Here is a 24,296-nt window from a genome sequence, read left to right as displayed (position 1 = left end):
TATATCAACACAACAATTGGGTCTCGACAAAAAGTTTCGAATAGGTATTCGCGCTTGCAGCCTCCATGTTTTAGGAGACTAATGCTGTGCTGAGTCAAACTCGGGAGAAGGTGTCGGATGAAATGCTACGTGTAAATATTTTGACGGAACCTCGCACACGAGAACATTTGTTTGGACTAAAACCAAATACCCAGCATCTGTTCGTCCTCCGAGCATGTTTCGCATATATCGACACTGGTTGCGCCATATTCTTCACCTAGAAGCTTCTTTCACCGATACAACAGTAAAACAGTAAAATATCTGTCCCACTGCAACTGTTTTATGCAAAACATTATCGCAGATACATTGTAAACTGATTCTCACCCTTTTTGTGTATAACTAACACCCTAACACTTTATCAAAAAACAAACAAAAACACCCTTTGCAAGAGTTTAGTTCATACTAAAACACCCTTTAAAAGGGTACATTCTTGCGTTCTTAAATAGTGTTTAGAGGATTTATTACTGACAAAAGACCATAAAAGGCTGTTTTCCCTTGTTTTTCTTGCTGCGATGTGATGGTGCTAGTTATAGAGAGTGATCTAAATTTTCAAGGATGTAAATATTTTTACAGCGTACGCTTTCTTAAGTTCCCACTATGCATTCCCTCGAAAGACACATCGATACTGCAATTTGACCTCAAGTTGCCCGAAAACCCTCCAACATTAAAGGAGCAAAGAGCTCGCTTTAAATTTGTCCACCTTATATTTCGTCCGCATATACCCTGGACTTGGCAAGCATGCCTTAAGCAGCCATATTGTGGCTTCAAAAATGGAGTTTGTGCCAACTTGCGTGACTCCAAGCTTGCTTGGCGCGTTCATATAGCCAAGAAACGATACTGAAGCGATTCAGCGCATGGTTTCCCAAAGTACCGAGATACTTTTCGTTGCGTATACAGAACAATGCTATGGGGTCTTGGACTTCGCAACTGAAGTAAACTTCATCGTGGTTCCGAGTTCCAACTCGCAGTTTGTTGACTGATAAAGATGGTAAGCCCCATTGCCCGCTCGTACTAGTCTATGAAGATGAAACTGCAAAATCGAGTTACCAATTTTCTTCGCAGCACCTTCTCATCAGACTAATGAACATGATTCGTCATTGTTTTGAAGATTGAATGGCGAGGGGCACAATTTAGACTAACGTAAGCTACCAAACCCCACAAAGACGTAATGAGCGATTGACGTCCGCAGCTCCATTCCCCGGTGAAATTCCCAGTTTTTTTCATTTCATGTCCATTTCAAAGTGTCCATTTCGAGCGAACCCCTCCTGATTGGCTGGAAGAAGACGACCCGGAAGTGACGCAGCAGAACCAAGGCGGGGCGTCGGTTTCTGTGCATGTCATTGGTCAGATACCTCACAAGTGCAACTACGTCACGATTGAAACGGGCCCAAAATGGACTCTTTCGAAGCGGAATAACTTACAATTCCGACTCTGTTCTGTCCCCCATCACGGTACGCTTCCCGTTCAGCGTGAAACTACTGAGGTCTCAGGGAGAAGCTGACTTACAGAACAGTTCCCGTGGGAGCACTAAAGGATCTTGAACCAGCTATCACTTAGGATCTCCCCAGACACTTGCCGTCTACAGAAGCGTCAGCAGGCCACATGAAAGATGGGTGAGGATGACAGCGGGCTTCGCGGTCGAATTTCACGATTTAGTGGGTATCACAGGCTTTCAACATGCGACTCTGTCCTTGCTGCAATGACGCATGATTCAGGAAAGGCCAGTTCCGAGATGACACTGTGACACAGGGGGGAAGCCTCATTGCCGACAGAGCTTTCTCTTATGGAAGCAAGGGAGGTGCCACTTGGGAGCAACTATACATACAACAAAACATTTCATTCCGTGTCAAGAGGATTAGTTATCACAGCACCAATATCAAAACCGTGTGTTCGTGAGGGATACAATGAAAAAATGTAATACAATACAAAGAGGACAAAAGAAACCGCACACGTTATAAGACAGCAGAGACGTTGAGTAACGAGTGGCATTCGGTGAACATTACCTATTCTTCTAGTGTTTCACATTGCATATTCTTTCTTTCTCTTCTTTTTCCTTCTTCATATTTTTTTTAAAAATTACATATTCTTCCTTAGCCTTCTCCCCCTACCCATATGCAATACCTTTGTAGAGGGCTTTAGGGGTGCTCCGAATAAAAAAATAAATCCATTTCATTTTGTTGGGACATTGTCGTTGCGGGAAACTACCTTAAGACTTCATCCCTCTAGCTTTAGCAGAAAGTCTTAGAATTTGTTCCTTCAATGAGAACATTAGACGAATTTGCCTATTTTTAGCGCGTAGAGGTTACAAGTGTGGTATAGGTTCTAGTTCACGCCTTCGGACCTGGTGCGCGTTGGAGTGACAATTGCCGGATGAAAAGAAGGTTGAAATGGCCTTCTTTTTAAAGGCAGCGCTCGTTACTACTATGAAGCCTGGAGAAGGAATGACCGCAATCGTGGCCGACATGCTGTATACCTTGAGAAACCCCCCTATAAGCGCGTTTCCAACTTTTCTCTAAAGCGGGCGGTAAAGTTGCCATGTTAGTTGCGGTAGATGTCACTGTAGCCACCTAGGAAACGAAACGAAAAATCCCTGATCACTTGATATCGTTCCGAAATTTTGCGTAAAAGTTACAAGCGACACCACACCTAGTTATCCACCACATTATACAGAAACAGCCCGAACTGTCTTCATGAATAAGTTACACGGGTACAAGACAAGGTTGCACACTTCGGCATCTGTTTTTGCGTGTGCATGAGCGTGGGTGTGGATGTTTGCGTCTGTGTGGGCATCTTAATATTGCTGCCACAGTATTCTGCTGCATTATCGGTGACGATTTAGTCCCGTTTTTCTACTATTTCTACGATTTAGTCTCCGATTTATTTCTACGATTTATTCACGTTTTTCTACTACTTTCTAAAGACAAAATGAGAGAGAAATCCTTGTTTTCTCGGCGCATTTCGAAGAAACGAATATCTTTTTAGCCACACAGAAAACACGAATAGAGCTATAGCATTAGCAGTTTTTGCGTTAAGACGATAGCTTAGCTGTATTTAATGTAAGCATGAAGCGTATTTTGCGTTGCATTAAAGTACGCAAGGACACAGAAAATCACCACCCATCACCTGCCCCTCTGACCCGCAAAATCGCCACCAGGAGACGATACTTGCCTCTTCGTGCAATCCAGTGACTCCTAGGAAACATATAATAATAATAATAATAATAATAATAATAATAATAATAATAATAATAATAATAATAATAATAATAATAATAATAATAATAAAAACTTGTTGCCTAGGTGGTGCGATTGTCGATAGTTTGAAGCGTGGCGAAGTGGATCTCAATAAGCAACACTTACTGCTATAAGCGCTCAGATAACCAACATAGCAACATCGAATTTCCTTGCTTAAGAAGACAGCACGAAAATCGCTCTTCCGAGAAAAATCCTTTTTGGTGGCTGTAGGGTGTCGTCGTGAGATGAGAAAATACGTACAAACAGACGCGTAACAGGCCTGCCGCGTGATGCGCTATTTCAAAACACCACGCAGAAGCGACTACTGTCACTCCAATCATCGTAAGCCGTAATTATCTCACTGCCCAGAGTACCAGCGTGTCCAATATTTCAGTCGAGGGATGGTCCAACGCTAGGAACGTCGCGGTGCAGGTTACTTCGTCGCGCATAAAGAACAATTCCCAGCGTCACATGGACGCCTCATCTGGCCACGTTCACGAGCATTCCTGCGGTGTTTAACTCAGCTCAAAGATTTTTTTCGTGGGTGCCAAATAGAGACGACGACACCGGCTTGCGTCCACGGGAGCCGATCGCGCTCGCAGCATGCTGCAGATTGGAATACGAAAGTGCGCTACTCACTGTCAGCGGCCGAAACCGTCAGCCACAGGTGTTACGGCCAGGCTAGCCAGTCTCCGGCGACGTAGCATGCGTGCGTCGAAACAACATCCACGGCACAAGACGCATCGCCCCACACAGCACTCGCGCACCAAACACAAACACCGGCAGCGGCGAACACAGGCGCACACACCGCCACGCGCTCGACGGACGACCAACCTGTCGTGTCACCGCACCACCGCCCCCACGCCTCCCGACCGACCGGGCATCGTCTTCGTCGCCGCGGAAGCGCTGGTGTCACAGCAGACAGCGGTTCGTTGGCTCGGTCACATGTGGCCGCTGAATCCACCGCGCCACAGGTTTGATTTCCAGGCGCCCCACCATAGCCGCGCGGCCCTAGCAGACGCGGCGGGAAGCCGGCACGCTGTGTCGTCTGCACGGCTGACCCGAGCGCTTGGCCGCCCATTGGTCGCCCGGGGAGCGAGGAGGCCGAGGAGAGAAGACAGGCGCGCCAAGTGGAAAACCAAACAAACAAACAGAAAAAAAAAAGAGAATGCGAACGTGGTTGCCAGACGATGTGCTTTCGTCGGCCGGTTTTGTTCTCGCATATGGCAGCCCGCGCGACTTTCATTTTTTCGGTTGACTGCCATTTATTGCTCTTGTTTTCTTTCCTTGAGCAGCCAAACCCAGCTGACAGCTCCGGCATTGGCCGTGCCCGTTTTCGCTCCTTCATTTTCTCCGTTTGTTTGCAACCCGGAAACGAAGGAAGGCGTCTGGCGAGTGGTTTGCAGAAAGTATTATATGATCACACGTGAGGAGCCCGCCAATACAATGAGCGCTGGGCGCATAGGGCGGACATTGACAGCGTTTCGCGGTGCTTTCAAATCTTGTTGTCTAGACGCCGGCAACGTGAACAACCGTGCTGTATAATTATCACAAACGCGAACATAAAGGGCGCCAAAAATCGTTTCTGTTTTCCTTGAATAAGATTATGCGGTCACTAAGCCTTAGTACTCCGTCTGCGCCCTACAAAGTTGCACTGCGGCACTCAGATTTAGGGTTTCTCGATTCAGCGTAAAAAATGAATACTTCCCAGTATTTCCTCTGAGAATTGGTAACACTGTCAGTAAAAACCGGCATTAAGCCCTATCTGTTGCCTATGTGCTACCAAGAAAAATATTGTGGGTTAACAAATTAAGGCTGTAGACTGGAACGCGGTTCTCACCAAGCAAACAAAACGGCGCGCAATAATGCGAAGTTTTGGAACTACTCTGAGTCTAGACTATAAATGTGACCGTAGAATTAGTAGTTTGCCAATTACGAAATTCTTTTTTGTTTCAGCGAAAGCCTGCGAAAATCTGCTGTGGTTGATTGACATATGCATACTTGAAGGAAACAGAGCAATAATGGAATGACAGTCAAGTGATTCTGTTCTCAGTCGTAACGTGGCCGTCTCGCCCAATGCCAGCATCCAGAGACATTTCTAGCGCAAAAGCACCGCCAAGTTGACACTGTTATCACTCAACCCTTTGGAGAACAATTTATCTGTGTCAAAGGCTCTCGTGTTTCAAGTGGTATTAACGCTACTCAGTGGACTGCTATTCCTTCATTTATGAAAATAAAACGCAAATTTCTGGAAGGTGTTTATACATACCCTATTCGTTCCTGGAATAAGATAAAATGTTTGTCCCCGGAATCCACGGATTCTGTTGCATTTGTTTTGTTCGTGCAACGTTATTTCGAGCGCTCAAGCTGGACAAAGGAAATCAATGACACTGACGGAAATTTGCCATTCACTTGAAACTACTTAAAGCGGAGCCCTGAACGCCGCACAGTTTTTTTTATACTTTTCTTCGGCCCCCAACTTATCACTGTGACTCTCAAGTGCGAAACACTCTGCGAGGAACAAAATGTCGATAGAACATTCAAGGCGTGCAAAATATTTGCCTCAGTTTTTTTCCCAGTTTCTCATGCATGAAAGTGAATCATACATGACCTACTTGAAGAAAGCTACGGTATAACTGGACATTGCAAATACTACTTCTTTTATTACTTTACAGATTTCATCCACGTCACGTTTGAGACGAAATTGAGGTTGTGTTTGGTTGCTATGAAATCTATGGAGCTCAGCCGATGCTGAAAGGAGCTAAACGAACATCAACTTGAAAAAACAAAAACAAAAAAAAACAGAAAAGTAATTTGGTTACTACTGTATATGCTTCCATGCGAATAATAATAAAGCCAACATTCACACGCACACACAAAACAAAGAAATCAGTTTTTTTTTGCCTCTAAGTACAGCGAACGTACAGCGGACAAACTTATCAACTTCAATGCGACGTCCCAGAACAAATTATAATCCGAAACATTTCCAAGGCATCGTCTCAACTGTCGGCTGCAGCTTGTATTTGTACGAACTCCAGAAAACGCATGATCTCGTCTTGCGCAAAATATTGCGATTTAATATTACCTGCAATGGTAAAAACGGAGTAAAACTGCAAGAAAAATACGGATATGAAAAGCCGGGTGATCTGTTTGACACAGTCGCGATAACAGGAGTGAAACTTTCAGAAAACCTGGAAAAGTTGAGCGCTGATGTGAAGCAGCCTTGTGCTATTTGCACAGGCCGGTTAGCAGCAATTTATTACGACTGCAAACAAGGTTAACGTATACTGAAACACAGGGCGTGTCGTAGGTCTTCTTCGCAGCAATACGTCAGATCGCTGCGTGCCAGAGAGCAATTTCCATTTGCACTGTAAGAAATCCCATGGTTCACCTTCACCTCAATGCACGCCAGTGACCATTCCACGCCGCTAACAAAGAAATTTGGGCGAATGAATGTAACGTGCATACCGTTTTACGCAAAAATGGGATCTGCTCTGCGTGTTTGCGCAATGCAGAAGGTCATGCTTGCATTGCGTGATGCCACAGCTGTGCCGAACTTTTGAGACAAATCGTATGCTCGACACCGTCATTCGCCGAAAGTTCATTGTTGACTGCGTCGATTGGTCAACAGACTTCCCTGTGGTGAAGCTGAACCCATGAAATTGTATTATAGGAATACTAGTGAAACGAGAATTTGATCTGCGCTGTGACAGTTAACAACGTCCTGCTTGCATCGCGTGATGCCACTGCGTAGAGCCGTTTGCCAGGCGCCGGAATTGCGATCCTCGACCGATTTGAACGCAATCATTGGTTATTCATTTTATATGTTCGGAATCATACTTGCGTGTGCTTCTAACCGCGTATAGAAGTGTCGTGGAAAGCCAAAAGCCAATCTCACAGCTGAGATACGACGAATATTTGAAGTACAGTGTCACTTACCAACCATATTAAGCGAGTTTTTTAACTTAACAAATGAGTATAACTATAAACCCCGAATGTCTCTCCCATCCCACAGCGAAGTCCGGGACTTCGCTCGACGTACCAAACCGCGTAGTTGTATAATTCTTCCTGGACGAATTTGGGGACAGTCAGACAGGTAAAAATTGGACAACCAGAATTTTCCTCAAGTGATTAAAAGAAGTTACCGCTTTAAATATATGTGAGACACTACTAGCCTGGCGCTTCAAGCGACAAATTGTGGAGGGAGGGGGGGATAGGAGGTCTGGCATAGCGATCGCTTATAGCTTATGACAAAGCGATCTCGCACCCTGCCGCTGGAATTCGTTTTATTTATAGTAAATGGGAATATTTCGTCAACAAGTCAGTGGAAGTCTATTGATGTGAAGCGTCATAGCCAAGAGACAAGGCAGCGGTGCCATTCGAGATCTTTTTTGTAATGTATTGGCTACACCAGACTCTTACTGTAAGATGATTGGTAACCTACAGCCAGTTAGTAATAGCTACCATTTTCCTTAATGTACCCTTATGTCTGTAGGCTTGTCCCTCTAGGTGTTTTCTTTTTTCAGTTGTCACTGGTCTGTATGGACAAAAACGACTAAAGGGGGAGGGGGTGGAAGGCAGTGGACCCGACCAAACTTTTTGTTTATTTGAATGCGCCGTCCAACGTCATCACTGGCTCCTTCCCTCCCGCCTTGGCTCTTACACAACTGCTCCGGTGAAGAATACACGCCCACATAATTCCTGTTATCTCCCAAGCCAGCGCCAAAAGTATTCCTGCACCTGGAGTGCCGCATTTATTTTGCTGGCAGAGATGCGAGTGGCCACATCTATACCAATTCTCGCCTGGACAGGTGATAAGAAAACAAAAAAAAAACCCGAAAAAATAGAACAATCGAAGGAAAACGGAGGAAAGAAGTAAAACAGGCCCATCCGAGAAACCTTTCCAGGTGACTGTACACACATCAAGCGTTTGCGTCAGGTAACAAATGTTGAGGGGCTTGGTTCTCATGACACGTACCAATTCGTCGCGGTGGTTAACCCGGAAACTACTGTAGAAGCGTTGACTGCTTACAAGTAGAGTGAACTGATTCGTTGGCTTGTCGATTTTATTGTGGCTTTACTTGGTTCTGCAGCGTTTCGTGCAATTTTCTGCAATTTTCTTCAGCTACCTGTTACCTGTGCAAACTATATCCCCTATATGATGCGGTGCACGGGAATGAGAACTTTCTGCCTTTGTCATAAAGTAGGAACTCCATACGTTTTTTTCTTCCCCTTCCCTCCCCACACACACGCACGCACACGCGCACAGAGAGAGAGAGAGAGAGAGAGAGAGAGAGAGAGAGAGAGAGAGAGAGATGAGAAAGCTATGGAGTTGTTTTCTTTGACAAGTGCACACATTATGCTAGGCGAATGCTGCCCCTATTCAAAAAGAAAATCTACCCGTCTCCAACAAAGCTGCGGAGGCTTCGCTGTCTTCACTGAAGAACTTTGTTTTAGAAAGTGGAGCGAACCGTGGCGATCCGTGATGTCCATCTGAGCTAATTTATTATATTGTGCATTTACTTTCAGCGCGTGTTAAGTCTCTAAAAATACCTGCGAAGCCAGGTAGCAATAATTCTTTTGGACTGCCTGAAAATTACTTGGCAGTCACGCTCTTAATAGCCCTGTAAGTTGTTTGTCTTGTTTATCAAAATTTAAATTTACCGTTTAATGAGCCAAATAAACGGCGCCTGCGATAATAGCCTCATTGTGGAGGGCTATAGCTTAATTGTGAGCACCCGTACCACGAAGCACAGCAAAGGTGACGTCCGCATCAGCCTCTGCATTTCCCGTGCGTTGAAAAAAAATCGCCGCAGCCAGGCATCCAATTAGTTACCTGGTGCCTAGATGCCGGAACCCGTAGCCGTATCCACGAAACATAGCCCAAGCACTTCAGTCTGCTTACGGGCTTTGAAGGAGAAAGAACTAAGGCGTACCCTGGCGACACTTATCAAAAAGTCATTCGCTGCTACATCACGTTTGTACATCTGTCTTCGTTTTAGTCTTTCTTTCTCTTGGCGCAAATTTCTCCTACATGAAGACTGGCTACACTTTACGTAACAGCCTCCCAATAATCAGGGTTTCCGTGGCTGGGGTTTGTCTGTTGTACTCGCGCGCCATCACGTTCACTTGTCATGCGATTTGACGTTAGCACCGCATGCACTAGGCAAAAATTTGTTCCGCCGCTGGCAATGTGCTGATGCACCCGGTGGTACCGTACTTGGCACCTACTAATGAAGTGAACCACGTTTGGTTTTCGTACGAGCTCCAACTTTCTTTCCAAACTGATTGATTTACATTATTCAAATCAACCCACATACGCACTTTGGTGCAGATTTAACATTTTTGTAAGGGGTTCTTACTCTCCACAACGGGGGCCATCTTCGGCGCTTTTTGAACTACACCGCCGCTTTTTCAACGATGGGCAATTAAGGCTACCTTACAACTGCATCGTTGCCGTAAGACGTTGGCCGAATTTAAACCAGAGACGTTGTTTGCCAAAAACTGGAGCGTAAAAGCGCAACAAAAGACACCGGAAATACGATAAAAATGAAGGAAGCTCACACTAACGCGTAACTTGAAGATAGCGAAGCTGTACGCAACCTTCACGACCATCACAAAAGTTTAAGCCCCTGATTGCAGCCGATTTGCTTTTTCTTCGCTGCCGCAACGACCTTTACTCCATCGTTGGTTCGAAGAGTGTGAGCTCCCTTAATTTTTTGTAAGTGATAGTCATTGGACATCACCTTGAAGGGGCGTACGCTATGACGTGTCTTTCTAGTTCCGAGCAATTGTTGCCACGATTACGGCGGACGCTGGAGTCTTTCTCGTTCCGGGCAAGTGTTGCCACGATTACGGCCGCCGTCGCAGGTTTTTGTTTGGCTAAACTTGGCCAGTATCACTAGGTGGGTATGCTTGGCTTGGCAAGCGTGCGCAGGGGACGCTGGGCGGTCACCGCGAGGCCCGCGCTCACGTGCGCGTGCGCTCGACAATTTCTTGGTATTTTGAACTGCGGACACGAAAAATTACGATTTGCATAAAGAGCTTCGCTGTTGAGAAGAGCGTCATATATGTGGAAAAGACTCTCTCCTCCTTATCTCCTGGAGATAAAACCTTTTCCGTATGCACACCCATTCCCTGGCCATTCATAGCACACTTTCAGCTCATCCCCTCAAGCGGACTCTTACAGGGACTGAATTTTTTTCTCCTCAACGATGGAAGCAGACTTATTGCCTGAATGTCGGGAGGGGGCAGTTACTAAAGAAAAGGCATCACGGCACAGATTCGGACTGCGTGAGCGCCTGACTATCGCCGCTTGCGGGAGTGTGTCTCTCCGTCGCAAAACGTGTATTCGGAGTCAGGTACGTCACGACCGCAGAACATTGTATGCGGCCATGGCATGGCCATAGAAAATTACGATTTGCTACGGCACATTATAATTTAACGGCCCTTAGGAAAAACAATGCGTTTTTACAAAATGATCATGCCTAAGGAAGTGAACGAAATGTAGGGGCATAAAACAAAGCCTCGGAAAAAAACAAAGGGGAAAACGAGCGAGACACGACGAATAGGAAACTAGGCGAGCAGATGTGCCTCCACGTGTTCTGCCATTTCGACATCCGGGCTGGGTCAGGAAACTAAAATTCCATTTTCAGAAATACCGACTATTGCGAGGAGAATGATCCCCCATGATTATAATTAACCGTAAGTTTAGGTAAAATAGGTAGTGATTTGGGGTAGGTGTGTGTAGGGTTCATTAAAAAACTTCAAAAAGGTGTTTGCTTTCATATACAGTGAAACCTGGTTAAACCGTACGTGACTGGGCCGCGAACAGAGTACGCATTAACCGGCACTACGGTTTATCCGAGTGCATTAGGCTAAGGGGAAACCGAATCGGAGATTCGGCCTAACGACGCATAAAAAGAAACTACGGCTTACGCGGGTGCGGTTTAACGAGATTCCGCTGTAGTCGCAATCGCGGGCATTCAAAGAAAAGTCATCCCACCGTGGGAGTATCTCCGCAGAGGTTAATTACCTTGGTGGCCATGAGGGGTGGCAGTTGATTCTGGATATGCCTGAACCTACTCGTCCAACAGTTGTCTTCACAACACTTCAATTCTGGAAACATTATTGAACTATATATACTTGCCGCTCGAGTCACTTAGGTGTGCGTACTGTATGAGTATCGCGATGATAGCCTTGTTCTATTTATCAGTAAAGAAGAGCGAATTGCTAGTTTACTCTTCCCGACAGAGAAAGAATTAATTTAAGCGGCCCCCCCTGTTCGTAAGGAGAAGCGGAAGGGCCGCTCAGTGGCCTGTATGGAAGGCCAACGTGTCTTATGAGTACGATTACAGAAAGCGTCTCTCCCTCCCTCCCCCCCCCCCCTCTCTCCTTCCCTCCCCCCTCTCTCTCTCTCCCCCCCCCTCTCTCTCTCTCTCTCTCTCTCTCAAACTCTGAAACTCGTATTTTATAGAAAGTATCCCGAAACTCATCATATGACATTATTCAGCCACTAAGACAACCCTAATATTACGGCGAATTCTATTTACTTGTCATCATCAGCGCACTGCAAAATTGCAAACCGTTCAGAATTACGGCTTGGTGTAAATAAATGCACATCTACATAGGGAGTATATGTTACAGGAACAGGATGTAACTGTTCTTTCGATGACCCATTGATGACTAAGTGCTTGACACCGGCTGCCATCAGTTTCTTCCTTGAAGCAGCTACGGCACAGCATGCACCGGTCGCTGCACTGGGGCTGTGCGCGCCGTGGAGTCAAGATGGCGGGCAATTAATGAAACAGTTTAACCAGAGCGCGAGACGATTACCGCCGGTTATGGCCCCGTTGGAGCCATTACAATGAATGCGGGTGACGCTGCCGTGTGAGAGACCGTTCCCCCTTGAAGAGCTGCGGCTACCGTGCATGTCGATGCACCTGTAAGCGCCGCCGTTTATTCTAGGAACCCAAGAGGGAGCGCGGCGGCGTTCGACGTTTCCTCTCCCGCTCCTGTGGGACAACGGGGCGAAAGGAGGAGAGAAGAGCGGCAGGAACGCTGCTAATACCGGTTGCGCAAGCTCGGTCATAAGCGATCCGGACAGGAGGGGGCACTTTGTAATGGCGCACCCTCTCTCCCTCAAGGGCCTCGGCGGCAGACACCCGCCGCGTACAATTCCAAGTGAGTCTCCACGGGGAGGTCAGCGCGTCCCCTGCACTGTAGCGGCTGCGCAGCGGTAACGGTGCACGCACGTGAAAGTACCAATGTAGGAGGGTAAATGAAGCATTCCTCAGTGTACCTAAGTCTGTTTACGTTCTTTGAATACGAAAGCCTGGCGGTAAATATCAAATACTTTTTTACTGCCGCGTCGAATGCGCGTCCTATTTCTTCCCTTTCGTTCAATCGCCTTTTGGCGCGAATCACTGCAACAGGCAGTCTGGGGACACTTCACGAAACAGCTTCCCCAGAATCAAGTTTTGCGCGGCTGGAGGTGGGGGGGGGGGGGGGGGGGGGGGGGGGGGGCTATAGCGATATGCAGCGGCTAATAAATATTTGCGGCCAGGAAGCCACTGACCTCGGATTAAATTTCAGTGCAGAAAAATCAGGAATAATGGTTTTCAATGACGCTACCACCGACGTAGTGTCTATGAAGCAAGGCGAATTACCTAGAGTGAAGGAATATAAATATTTGGGAGTGTGTGGATAAACGAAGCGGATAACTACTTAAGCACTCACGAGGAGCAACTTAAGGTTAAGGGAAAGCGAAACGCAGCTATAATGAAGCATAGAGCTCTGTGGGGGTATAACAAATATGAAGTAGTAAGAGGAATGTGGAAAGAAGTAATGGTTCCGGGTCTCACGTTTGCGAATGCTGTACTCTGCTTAAAATCAGACGTTCTATCAGGCCTTGAAGTAAACCAGAGAACGATAGGACGTTTGGCCTTAGGCGCGCATGGAAAAACAACTAACGAAGCAGCTCAGGGAGATATGGGCTGGGCGTCGTTTGAAGTTAGAGAAGGTCAGAGCAAAATATGCTTTGAGATGAGGTTGAGGGCAATGGATCAACGAAGGTGGGCATCTAAGGTTTTTAGGTACCTATACTTGAAAAGCGTGGACACGCAGTGGTTAAGAAAGACTAGAAGGCTAACGATGAAATACGGAAAGAACAATGGGGAATCCAAAACAGCCAAGGTAACCAAAAAAGAGGCAAGGCAAATTGAAACGAATAAATGGAGGGAAAAAATGGAAGCTAAAACGTCGTTAGAGATGTACAGGGCTGAGAAGATGAACATCAGAAAGGAAAATTTCTACGATAATTCCCAGGGCAGTGCTTTGCTTTTTGAGGCTAGAGCAGGTTGCCTGCGAACTAAGAGTTTTGTGGGGAAGTATTCACAAAATGATGGGGTATGCGTGGTCTGCGGAAAAGAAACAGAAACTATGCGGCACATCGTGTTAGAATGTGAAGGTATCCATCCAAATCTACATGAAGGGAATATTGGGCTTTCAGAAGCCCTAGGATTTAAGGGTATCACAGAGGAAGTTACCTTCAAGGCTGTCGAGGGGACGAAAAGAAGATTAGAATGCTGGTGGACGAAAAGCAGAGAGGGGAATATTGCCTAGGACAGTTACCACCTGTAACAGGAAAAAAAAAAGTATTTTGTGCTAATAAGCTTTTTGTGCCTGCCCTAAGCAGCGCTAGTATTAAACCAAAAGTGTAAAACATATGTATATTAGTCCTTTTTGGTAAGATGACATGTCATCACCCCGATACAAAGGGGAAACCAATAGAAATCATCATCATCATCATCGTCATCATCATCTCACGTGCAGTCACGTTCATATGTCACGTGGCCAGCACCTGGCTAACTTTTGTTCCAACGCTAGCTGCGTGCGGAAATAGCATGGTGGTAACGTGTTCGGGGTTCAGTTCCCATACGAAATCAAAAGTGTTTTATTCACTTTTTGCAGAGGCGACCACTGCCTGTCCTGGACAATAAAGACACCTAGTTGAACAGCGATGCTCTTTGCCACAAGGCGGCACCTAAAGCTTCTGTCCCAACATACTATGGCTAGATGAGATGCCGTGCGGGAATCACGCTGCGAAACCTTGCGCCCAATGGCATGTAGAGAAATCAGCTTAGCGACAAAGATGCTACACTGACACTTAATCAAGATAGCGAGAACTTTATTGTGTGCCCGGTATGAGGTCGAGGTAAAAGGAAGATGTTGGATATCCTGTTCGGTGAAGGTTATAGACCACTCGCCACTGCTTCGAACCCACACACCGTGATGTCGTAGTGTTGGTGCTTTGAATAGATATCTGCAATTCTTTCAAGAGCGGGTACATCATCTAGTTGATGATGTGGTGCACAATATAATCGCCTCTGTGAGTCTTATTTTGAGACACAGCATCCGGCATTGTCGAACGCCGACCCTAGAACGACAAAAATTGGCAGTGGAAATGTCATTGCAATTTTGTAAATGCCATCGACTCTCAGAAAAAGCGAAGAGGATTTGTATCCCAAGTGTGGCAAAGCAGCAGAAGGCGAATGGTAATTGCAGTCGCATTACTGGAAGCGCTAGGTTCACGGCTATACCACGAAATGAAGACGATGAGGTGAATGACACGCACATTAGTTGTACATTTTTTAAATCCTTCAGAGCAAAGTGAGGATGGCGGCCCTGTGGCAAAAATGAGTGTTGTCCCAAAGGGAAGCTTCAGATTTGCGTCAGGGAAAAAAAAGTTGAAAGGTTTTTCTTTCAATTTTTCTTGTCTGGAACTATTCTGTATAATCGGAGGCTTCTTGGTTCGATTAAAGCGAAGCTCTGTGTGCCTCACTGATGGCGACGTTGCCCCAATAAACATTGCAGGAAAGCCAACGTTCTCGGGCGATGATGATGATGATGATAGTGGGTGAAGGGCAAAATGGCTGAAATGAGAAGCTTTCTCTGGTAGGAAGCCAATGCCTTCATAGTCCAAAGTCAAAGTACAACATATTACATAGCAATATTACGTCCCAACGTAACCTAACATAACATATGCTCACCGAACCTAACGTAACCTAACCGAACTCATCCTAACAAATCCACCCCAATTGCAACAAACCTAATCTAACCCAGCCCAGCGACACAAAACACAACCTGTATTAAACGTAATCTAACCCATTCTAGAAGTCCTGTCCGACGATCTATTGATATAGTAAAAACCAGAGTAAAAAAAGCATTAACAAAATTATGATTCCGAAAAATTCCGAAAGCCAAAAAAAAAAGAAAAAAACCCGCAATGTCGGACTCGAACCTGAGCCGTCACGTTTAAAAGCCAGTAGTGCACCACAGCGCTACAGGGGCAGCTACGGCCACAGCTTTTTCGGGAATATTTGTCCCATAGAATGTCCGGGTAGCGTGCTTAGCCAATGATAGGCGACTGTCGTGAGAAATTTCTGACGGTAATTCTCACGGCTGCCGCGATAATAGACACTACCTAAAAAAAAAACCGCTTCCGGTGGAGCGGGAATTGGACCCAGGTCCCCACATTATAAAGCCGACGTTTATCAGATTGCGTCATTCCGACACGGTCGAAGCAGTTCGGATTTTGGACTGTAACTTTGACTCATGTTGCACGCGAGAAAGCTTCGCGCTTGAACCATAGCTCCGTTAAAAAAGAGGCTTTTATTTTATTCATTTATTTTGACACCAAGCGTCATTGATCCAGCTGTGTATGCGGTCTCAGCTGATGCCAGCGGCGCGTGTCGTCCGAGCACGACAATCTGCAGTTTCTTGAAAAAGGTTGCCAATCACGCCAGGCTGCGACGCAGCCTAATCGGGGGCTCCACGTCTAATAAGCTCATTCGTCAACTCCCGGCTTTAATGCGCATAATGGACGCCCAGTTCAGTGATCCAAAGCATACATTATTCAGTAAACAAACGCAGATGTAGATATATTTTTCGAAGAAGCCGTCATTATTTTCAGCTTTCCTATGTTCGAAAGTGGCTTTTTTCCTCGAACGCTTAGGGCAACAGCCTGCGGTCATTTATTATTGGGGTAACGGCACAGCGAAGCGGGATCGGCAATATCCGCCGCCTTGCTCACTTATGACCTTTCCGGTTTTACTGATGAAAAACGAGCCGCGATACTTGCATCCGCGCTGCTGCTGCATTTTCGCTTAGGGGAAGTATACAAAATCTCCCAGTTCGCCAGTAGTTCGCTTCTCACGTTAAGGATCCCCAGGTGGTCAAAATTAATTCGGAGCCATCCGCTACGGTGCGCCTCATCGCCTGCGTTGCGTCGGTGCGTTAAACACCGCAATCAAATAAAAAATCAGCTTTAATTTTGGAAACATTATTGAACTGTATATACTTGCCACTCGAATCGCTTAGGTGTGCGCATTGTATGAGTATTGCAATGATCACCGTGTTCTATTTATCTATAAAGAAGAGCGGATTGCCAGTTTACTCTTCCCGATAGAGGAAAAATTAAGCGGCCTCCCCTGTCCGTTAGGAGACGCAAAAGTGCCGCTCACTGGCCTGTATGGAAGGAAGGATGTAGAAGAAAGGCAGGAAAGTTAACCTAGCTAGAACCTAGTTTGCTATCCTGCACGTGGGAATGTGAACATAGTGGAAAAAGAGAAAGGAAAGAATGAAGAAAAGTTGGAGCAGACAGGTATGCCCAGCACTAAACGTTCAATTTCAGTGATTGCCACTGAAGGCTTTCAGCCTATAGTGTGGAGTTTAAGTTCGTCGCCCGTAGAAAGCGTATGAGTTCCTTAATCGCTGTCTGAGCGGGTGACAGAGAAGGCCAGTGACGCAGAATCTTTCCCTCCGAAAAGGGTGAAGCCAAGGTGTCTTATGAGTAGGACTACAGAAAGCGTCTCTCTCTCTCTCTCTCTCTCTCTCTCTCTCTCTCTTTCTCTCTCTCTCTCTCTCTCTCTCTCTCTCTCTCTCACGTAAGCGACGTTTGGGTCTCGTTATATAGCATTAAACGGTAAGAATTAATGAATTAATCCCGACCTCTCTACTACGGCGACCACTAAATAGGCTCTGCGTCGGCGAGTGAAATCTTCAATTTTACCCATTGTCGTCTCCTTAACACAAATTTCACTGGAGTTGTCAGCTATCTGGACTGCGGGCAACAGGCCTGTTAAAAGCTAATCGCTATGGCCGCAGCCGCTCCCAGGTTACAGACGGACGTAGGGACCAGGGGAAGCATGAACGTTGCGTTGTCCTCATAATTAAATCATATAGACAGTTCTTCGCCACGTTCATGAAATATTTATTCATTCATTGCTTCGGAATTTACCCCGCAGATTTTGGCGCAAAAAAAAAAAAATAACAACAGCCAAGCTTTGGAAAGCGTAACCAGGGCTTTTTTTAACGTGGTACAATTTTATACACAAAGAACGGTCATGAACACTGGAAGTCGAAGTTTGTTTGTGAACGTAATCCGACTGGTACGAAAGTATAATGTAGCGATCACTTATCTCTGGATTTTTATGGTGGATACGAAGTTACAACGAGATATTAATTACCTGCGGATGAAGATAGCGATGTTTCCTATAGAAAACTGCTACTATGCGCGCATTTGCGGCAAATGAGGCCAAGTTGTGACCTTCAAATTGCATTGTTTACACGGTGAAACTGGGGAGGAAATAATGACAGTTCACCTCGCGACCAAATATCTTCGAGTGCATGAAACTGGAAAATGCGCCGACCAACCAATTAAGCAAGCAAGCAGGAGATCATGCATGCGATTGGTTGAGTGCCTGGTTAGGAACGTGCCCACGGCAGAAAGGGCGCGGTAAACGAAGCACTAAAGCTTCATAATGAAGCGTGTTCAAAAATGGGTCATGACACCAAAGCAGTCCTACGGTGCACCGTAAGCTTCCTCCAATTACAAGAACGGAAGACAAGGAGCGTAGTTCAAGCGGTGCGACATTGCATTCGGGTTGTTGTTGTTGTTGTGAAGAAAGAAAGAAAGGCCACCCGAAGGAGGTTTAAATGGTGGTGATAATAACGGCTTGTGATGGCTTTGCCCTTCGCAACGTGCTGCTACAGCTCGTGGAGTGGCAGAGCTTAGAGAAACTGAAGCAAAAAGTTCACCACTTTCAGCATAGCTCGACAGGGCAGCTACGCTCCCGAAGCTGCCAATCTCTTGGCCTCGGTGAGCTGTTGTGGTACCAGAATTCGAAGTTTCGTTTTTTGACCTCCATGCATCCTCCGAACTCATGTGTGCCACGATCACGTGTATCATGGTTTCGTTGCGCTCCTCACAACGGAACCATGAAACGCGTGTGCTCGGGCCCGCATGGCAGAGCGCGACAACGCTGCTACGGGCAGTGGACTCAGGCTCTGTCTTGCTACGCGTGCGCTCAACAACTACTTGATTTGATCGTCGCACCAGATACGCCTTCCATTTCCACTTTGTTTTTGTGGCTTTATTGTTAAAGTTGCTCTCGAAAAGCGTTCATTGCTGCAACTGAAGGAAAACCGGCCCACAGCCGCTACATGGCCTTAGTGACGAAAATCGAGCCGTCAAGGAACGTCAACACCGGGAAAGGGAGAGAAATCTTTTGAGCGAGTTTACAAGTTATCTCATGGGCATAGAGCAGTAATTTTTGGCTGAGGTACTTTGCGAGCCCCTAATCTAAGTACTGGGTGTGTTGGGTGACTACGTTCTGCAGACGTTTAGGATTTCAAAAAAAAAGTTGAAAAAAGTGTTTCAGGGTCCCTTTAATGGGGATCCGAGGGGATAGTCACTCAAAAGAAGCGTAGCGTAGAAGAAGAAGCATTTGCCCAATCGTGTTGCTGCAATCTTTATCAATTTATGGAAGGCGGTATGCATGGTTGTCGGCAGGATCTTGTCTTGAGGGGGCGAACCCCTAGCATTGCGTGGTGAGGGGGGGGGGGGGGGGGACGGCGGAAGGGGGCAACTGTTCCGGTGTAGCTTGGTGGTGGTGCAAACTCCCTTTTTGCACCCCCCCCCCCCCCCCCGACGCCCATGGCCATGTGGCTGCAAGGGAGGACAGGCAAGGAGGAGGAGTCGGATAGCCAGCTACACCTCCTCCGGCAGGAGTAGCCGGATGTGACGAGACCGGGAAAACCATAGAAGAGATCATTGCAATCGGTAGAGCCAAGCTATATGGTGTAGCAAGGCTCTATTCTATGGGGGAGCTCATATGTCGGGTGAGGACCATTGTCCATTACCAAAATCGTGTAAAAATTATTCACTGCGAGTTATGGCCAATTTGCGCACTTCCAACATAAAGCGCTTATTTACGTGGTTCCCACTGGCGCGATTGTTCGGCACGATCACGTCCACAGAGCGTAGAAGATCACAACAATGCAGCTGTCTAACGCAAAGAAAAAAAACATCGTTTATAAAATGCGGCTGAAATCTTGTACATCGCGACAATCTTATTGAACCTTTGAATGCGTGTGGTTTCCTTATAACAGTACGTGCTTAAGCGTACATTGATTTTTTTTTTTTTTTTTTTTTTTTTTGCAGGAAGCGTTATCTTCTGAAGAAGGCGGCCGTCCCAAAACTGGCCTCCTGCCGGCTTGCACAAATTTTTGATCTGAGAAACAGCCACACCGAAAGAGAAGGACCGATATTTTTATTTCCGTCAGAACAATCCCCACAGGTTGCGTTCTTATAAGACGTTCGGTTTAAAATGAAAAGTTGAGTTACTATTATAGAAACGATTCCCGTCAACTTTAGGCGCAAAACAAAAGGACTGCTATAAAAAGCTACGCAAAAAAAAAAAAAACCTTCGACGTTTCGAAGAGATACGTGTCGCATATCAAAACAAATTGATTCGGCATTGCTCAATCTGCAGCCGGTGTTTCGAACGCCTGACGTCAAGGAAATGATGGAATGTCAAGGAAACAATATGTTAATACAAGGCTCTCTCACCGTTGCCTTCGTGGGTGTGTGACCTGCCTTAAGCATTTTTACTCGACATCACCTAACCATCAAAATGTGTCTATTCAGAAATAGCATAGGGCATGTGGAAGGTTTCTTTACTTGAAAACATTGCAGATGACTGCAGATGTATACCCGTGCCTAGCAAAGCCTCTGTTTTCCCAGTTCGATCAATGAAAAAGCGCTATACCCAACAGGTGAGACATGGCCTACAAATCACCATGACTTGTTACTCCACTGGGGATTTATCACATATTTCTTACCCGATACCGCTTTAAAATGGCTTTCACAGTCCAGACAAGCCGGTGTCTTGGCCAATGGCACGCACGCTCAGTTAGAGCCCTTCGCGGTGGAATATGTCTGATTGGCATATGGCGAGGCACTTTATCCGTTCAACGCAGTTTTAGTTTCATGAAGCAGGGGAGTAGGTACAGGCTACTTATCTTCCGTTATAGAAACACTGACTACCTGTTGCGAATACCTGTTTTTGTTTGACCCAATTTTGAGGCAGTGCGCGTGTATAGCTCAGAAATACAGCGCGCAGCCGACAGAACAGACGACGGGTTTAAGAGTAGGCACGAACAGGTGCTTACTAGTTTTTTTTGTATATTTTTGTATATTTTTGTTCAGGCAGCGGAACACTTGCACGTCCGTACTGAAGTATACTGGAGTGCACCTGTCTGGCAAATAGCACTCTGAGCAGTTCGCTCTCTGTGTTTGTAACTTCCTACACGCCGATACTAACCTGCCAAATGATTTGTGAGCATCTACCTGCACCTTGAGGCAGCGTTCTTTCGTATTGGGGAGCTGTGGTGCTTTCATTTCGTTTCGTTTATTTAACCCGCAAAGGCCCGAGAGCATTACATAGGTGGTTAATTGCAGTATATGTGGTATGGTATCGCATACACCCTGGAAAATTGCACGGGTCGCTTCATCGCAATGCACTTGGCAGTACGATCACTGCGTTCAAAAGAGCCAATCTGACTAATAACGAGGCCTGACGTCTGACAAGACACAAAACACGACCTGCACAGTGACAGCGCACGATACAACTCGCCATTCTTGCGCAGCGTAATGTCGCAACGCTGACCGTATCTTTGTTGCGCCTCGTTATTGGTCTGCGTGCCCTTCTGATTGTGATGCTTGGTCACTGCGCTTACAACCGCGATGTTTTTGAGCAAGTAATCACAATTATGGAGGTAGTGTGTGCGTGAAGCTCGGAAGCGCGGAAATTCCTGTAGTTCACCGTCACACTATCCCCATCATCAATGTCTTGTACCAGAGAAAATTTCATCTACTTCCCCGGCAACTCATCATCATCATCATCATCATTATCATTATCACTTAAGGCTATATATATGAGCTGGAGCTCAGAGATGCTGGGAGACCACTATAATTAGGCTACCGAGCCCACACCTCCCAAGGAACGAACATAACACAGGAGGATGATGATGATGATGATTATACACAGATGATAATGGCGACAGATTTAGGGGGGTAGAAGTGACAAGGACATTGACCCCTTAGCTTCCACACTGCATTTGAGGACGACGATGTTGCGCACGCATAAATATCAGGACAGCACACCCCCAACTCCCACATGTTTTTCCCCGCGGCTGCGAAATACAAGTAGAATGCACCGCATATAATTCTGTGGGAGAGAACGCACCGCCACATATATTTCACACGAGCAAACAGATATTCCGCCTGTGATCACCGATGATAATTCGGCTTCTTGACCAGTGAACGCGAACGCGCGTTCGTGCCGGGCCGACGCACCGCTGCTCCGCATACCCGCGCTCTCCTCGTCGCCGGCTTACGCGCGCCATGTGATATCGGCGCACGCAGCGTCCCTTTTCACGGCTGTTCGCGGACAGCTTGTCCTCACGACATCTCGATATGATCGCCGCTATGTGTATCTCTTCCGCGGAGCGCACACGACGAGGAAGCGCTCAAAAGACAGAGAACATGCGCTTACGCATTGGCGGCGGCGGTGGCTGAAGGCGGCGTGGAGGAACTTGTCCGAAGGGTAGACAGTTTCGATTGCCTCGATTGGCCTCGGCCCGCTGCGTACCAGGAGGCCGACCATGGTCGTCTGCTGCTAGGTCCGGTCAACGCACGCCGAGGTGGGGCAGGCAGGGCGCCGCCGCTGCTGGCGCCGCCGGTGTTTATGTGCACTTTCGTCTCCGCTGCTGCTGCACTGCGGCCTTTGCTGCTTGCTACTTGCTGCTGCGGCCGCCTCCTTTAGGTGACGCGGAACGGCAAGTTTGCGCGCACTGGAACTCGCTGTTAAAGCGCAGCGCTGCACACTGCCGACAATGTACGGCCGCTGTCCGGAGATCGAATTACCGGTGTCGAGGGAAAGGAGGAAGCCTCCTGCCCAGAGCAGCGTTTTTGACGTTGCTTGCGTCGCTCTGAAACAGCTGCGATAAAGAGGTTAAATGGATGTTACGGCTGCCATCTGGCCTCAAAATGAGCGAGGCGTACAGTGCTCAGCTAACCAGGAGACACGGTGTCACCCGTGCGGCGCCCTCCAGAAAAACGTGTCTCCTTCGTGCTGCCAGTGACGAGGAGGTGGTCGTCAGGTGTCAAGATTTCACCGGTAGCAGTGTAGAGAATACGGTGGACTCGAGGTGTCAATTACGAAATAAACGTTACATTACGCAATCAGACAAAACCAAGAATGCAAGGCAGAAGGTGAATAGCTCTAAACATATGCGCGACACCTGCCCCGGTGGCTCAGTGCGAATGCGGTGTGTTACTACGCCTGAGGACGTGGGTGCGATCCCGGACGCGCCAGCCGCTTTTCTGTGTATCCACAACGGGACCCAGTTTTAGTGTTTTAAGTTTGTACCCTTTCCTGCCCTGGAATATTACCGAGCGTCCTGGTTTAGACAATCAGTGCCTCCAATTTCGCGCTGTTAATCACCGCGTAAAATATATAATAACAACTTAGACAGCATCCACGGTGACAACTTGTCTTATATTTTAGAAAACAAATGTTGCGAAGATGATGGCAGGTAAAGAAAGAATTAGTCAGACGATCAGAGCAGATGACAAAGAAGTCATTTGGTTTTATCGCCTTTTTCTACTATAGTACACACGCAGTAATTTGACAAAGTTCAGGTAATGTGCGGACCTGACGTTACAATTGCTTTAATTTTTATGTAATAAGTTACACCATGAAAGTTTTTTGATTAGCTTTGGCCATTTCCGGTTCTTTAAGAAGCTCACAATTACAAGCAAAAAACAGAAGTTTTCGTCGTCGTCAAAACTCCCATCGTCGTTGTCGTCGACCCAATCAATGATAACAAGTTTACGCCGTAGCAAAACTATACCCGCTTTTTATACATTTCCTTTTTCCAAGGATAGCAAACAGGGTCATAACCGATTTTACATTGTAGCCGCATCATCCGGTCACCGCTCATATTATGTTGTACCGGAAAACCAGCCTTTGCTGGGTCAATCGTTTCAGAGCACTTCGCAGATGACGACGCAAAGAAGAAAAGGCCGCGGTGGTGGTTGACGTGAAGGCGGTTGCGGCTTTCTATCGCTGGTGGAGGCAAGTGTCGTTTGTTTCCAATCATAGTAAATTGTTTCAGCGCACGCCGCAGCGTTTACTTTCAAGAACTCTCGCCGCTCGGGCCTTACCGTTTCGCCCATTGAAGAAACCGCGAGTGGTGATCTCCCAAGTTCGTGTCACTGCAGCATAGGTTACGAGCCCGCATGCTCCCTGCATGCTCCCAGCTGACACTACCGATGTTAGTCTGCATGCAGATATATACGCTCAACGTAGTTTAGGTACTTACACAGGAAAAATTCAGACGATAGTTCGTTATTTGTTTGCGTGGTCACGGCAAGTCGGCGGAACGACCTACTGAACTCGCCTCTTTGCGCTGCGTGTGTGGAGTGAAGCAAAGCTGAATCGAAGTAGCTTTCTTTTTCGTACCGTATACTGCCGCGCCGGTAAACGCAGCTTGGGACATGATTACGTGCTGCGAGGGAACTGTGTTCAGGGCACGTCACTGGGTGAATGTGCAAACGCTGCTAGTGTTTGTCCGAGCATAATGTTTACCTGTCGGCAAACATAATAGACGCGTCGG

At 46.7% G+C, this 24,296-nt stretch overlaps 1 protein-coding gene across 9 annotated transcripts in view; it reads right to left on the bottom strand.

Annotated features, from left to right (window-relative positions):
* The window catches only part of Rbp (RIMS binding protein), a 394,065-nt gene extending 371,579 nt beyond the window's left edge, over positions 1-22,486 (bottom strand). For 5 of the 9 annotated variants that reach the window (XM_077676865.1, XM_077676856.1, XM_077676857.1 and 2 more), the window contains exon 1: positions 22,172-22,486. In XM_077676865.1, the coding sequence (XP_077532991.1) occupies positions 22,172-22,282 (111 nt within the window). In that variant the 5' untranslated portion in view covers positions 22,283-22,486. Of the gene's footprint in view, positions 1-3,911; positions 4,405-22,171 lie in introns of those variants that run through there. The other 4 variants (XM_077676863.1, XM_077676862.1, XM_077676859.1 and 1 more) reach the window with 3 other exon arrangements.
* Positions 22,487-24,296: the final 1,810 nt, after the last annotated feature.

The sequence above is a fragment of the Haemaphysalis longicornis genome, unplaced genomic scaffold (genome assembly GCF_048455015.1).
Source record: "Haemaphysalis longicornis isolate Haplotype H1 unplaced genomic scaffold, Haemaphysalis longicornis Haplotype H1 scaffold_7, whole genome shotgun sequence".
Lineage (NCBI taxonomy): Eukaryota > Metazoa > Arthropoda > Arachnida > Ixodida > Ixodidae > Haemaphysalis > Haemaphysalis longicornis.
Note: the sequence above shows the minus strand (reverse complement) of the source record. Positions and strands in the feature narration are given on the sequence as shown.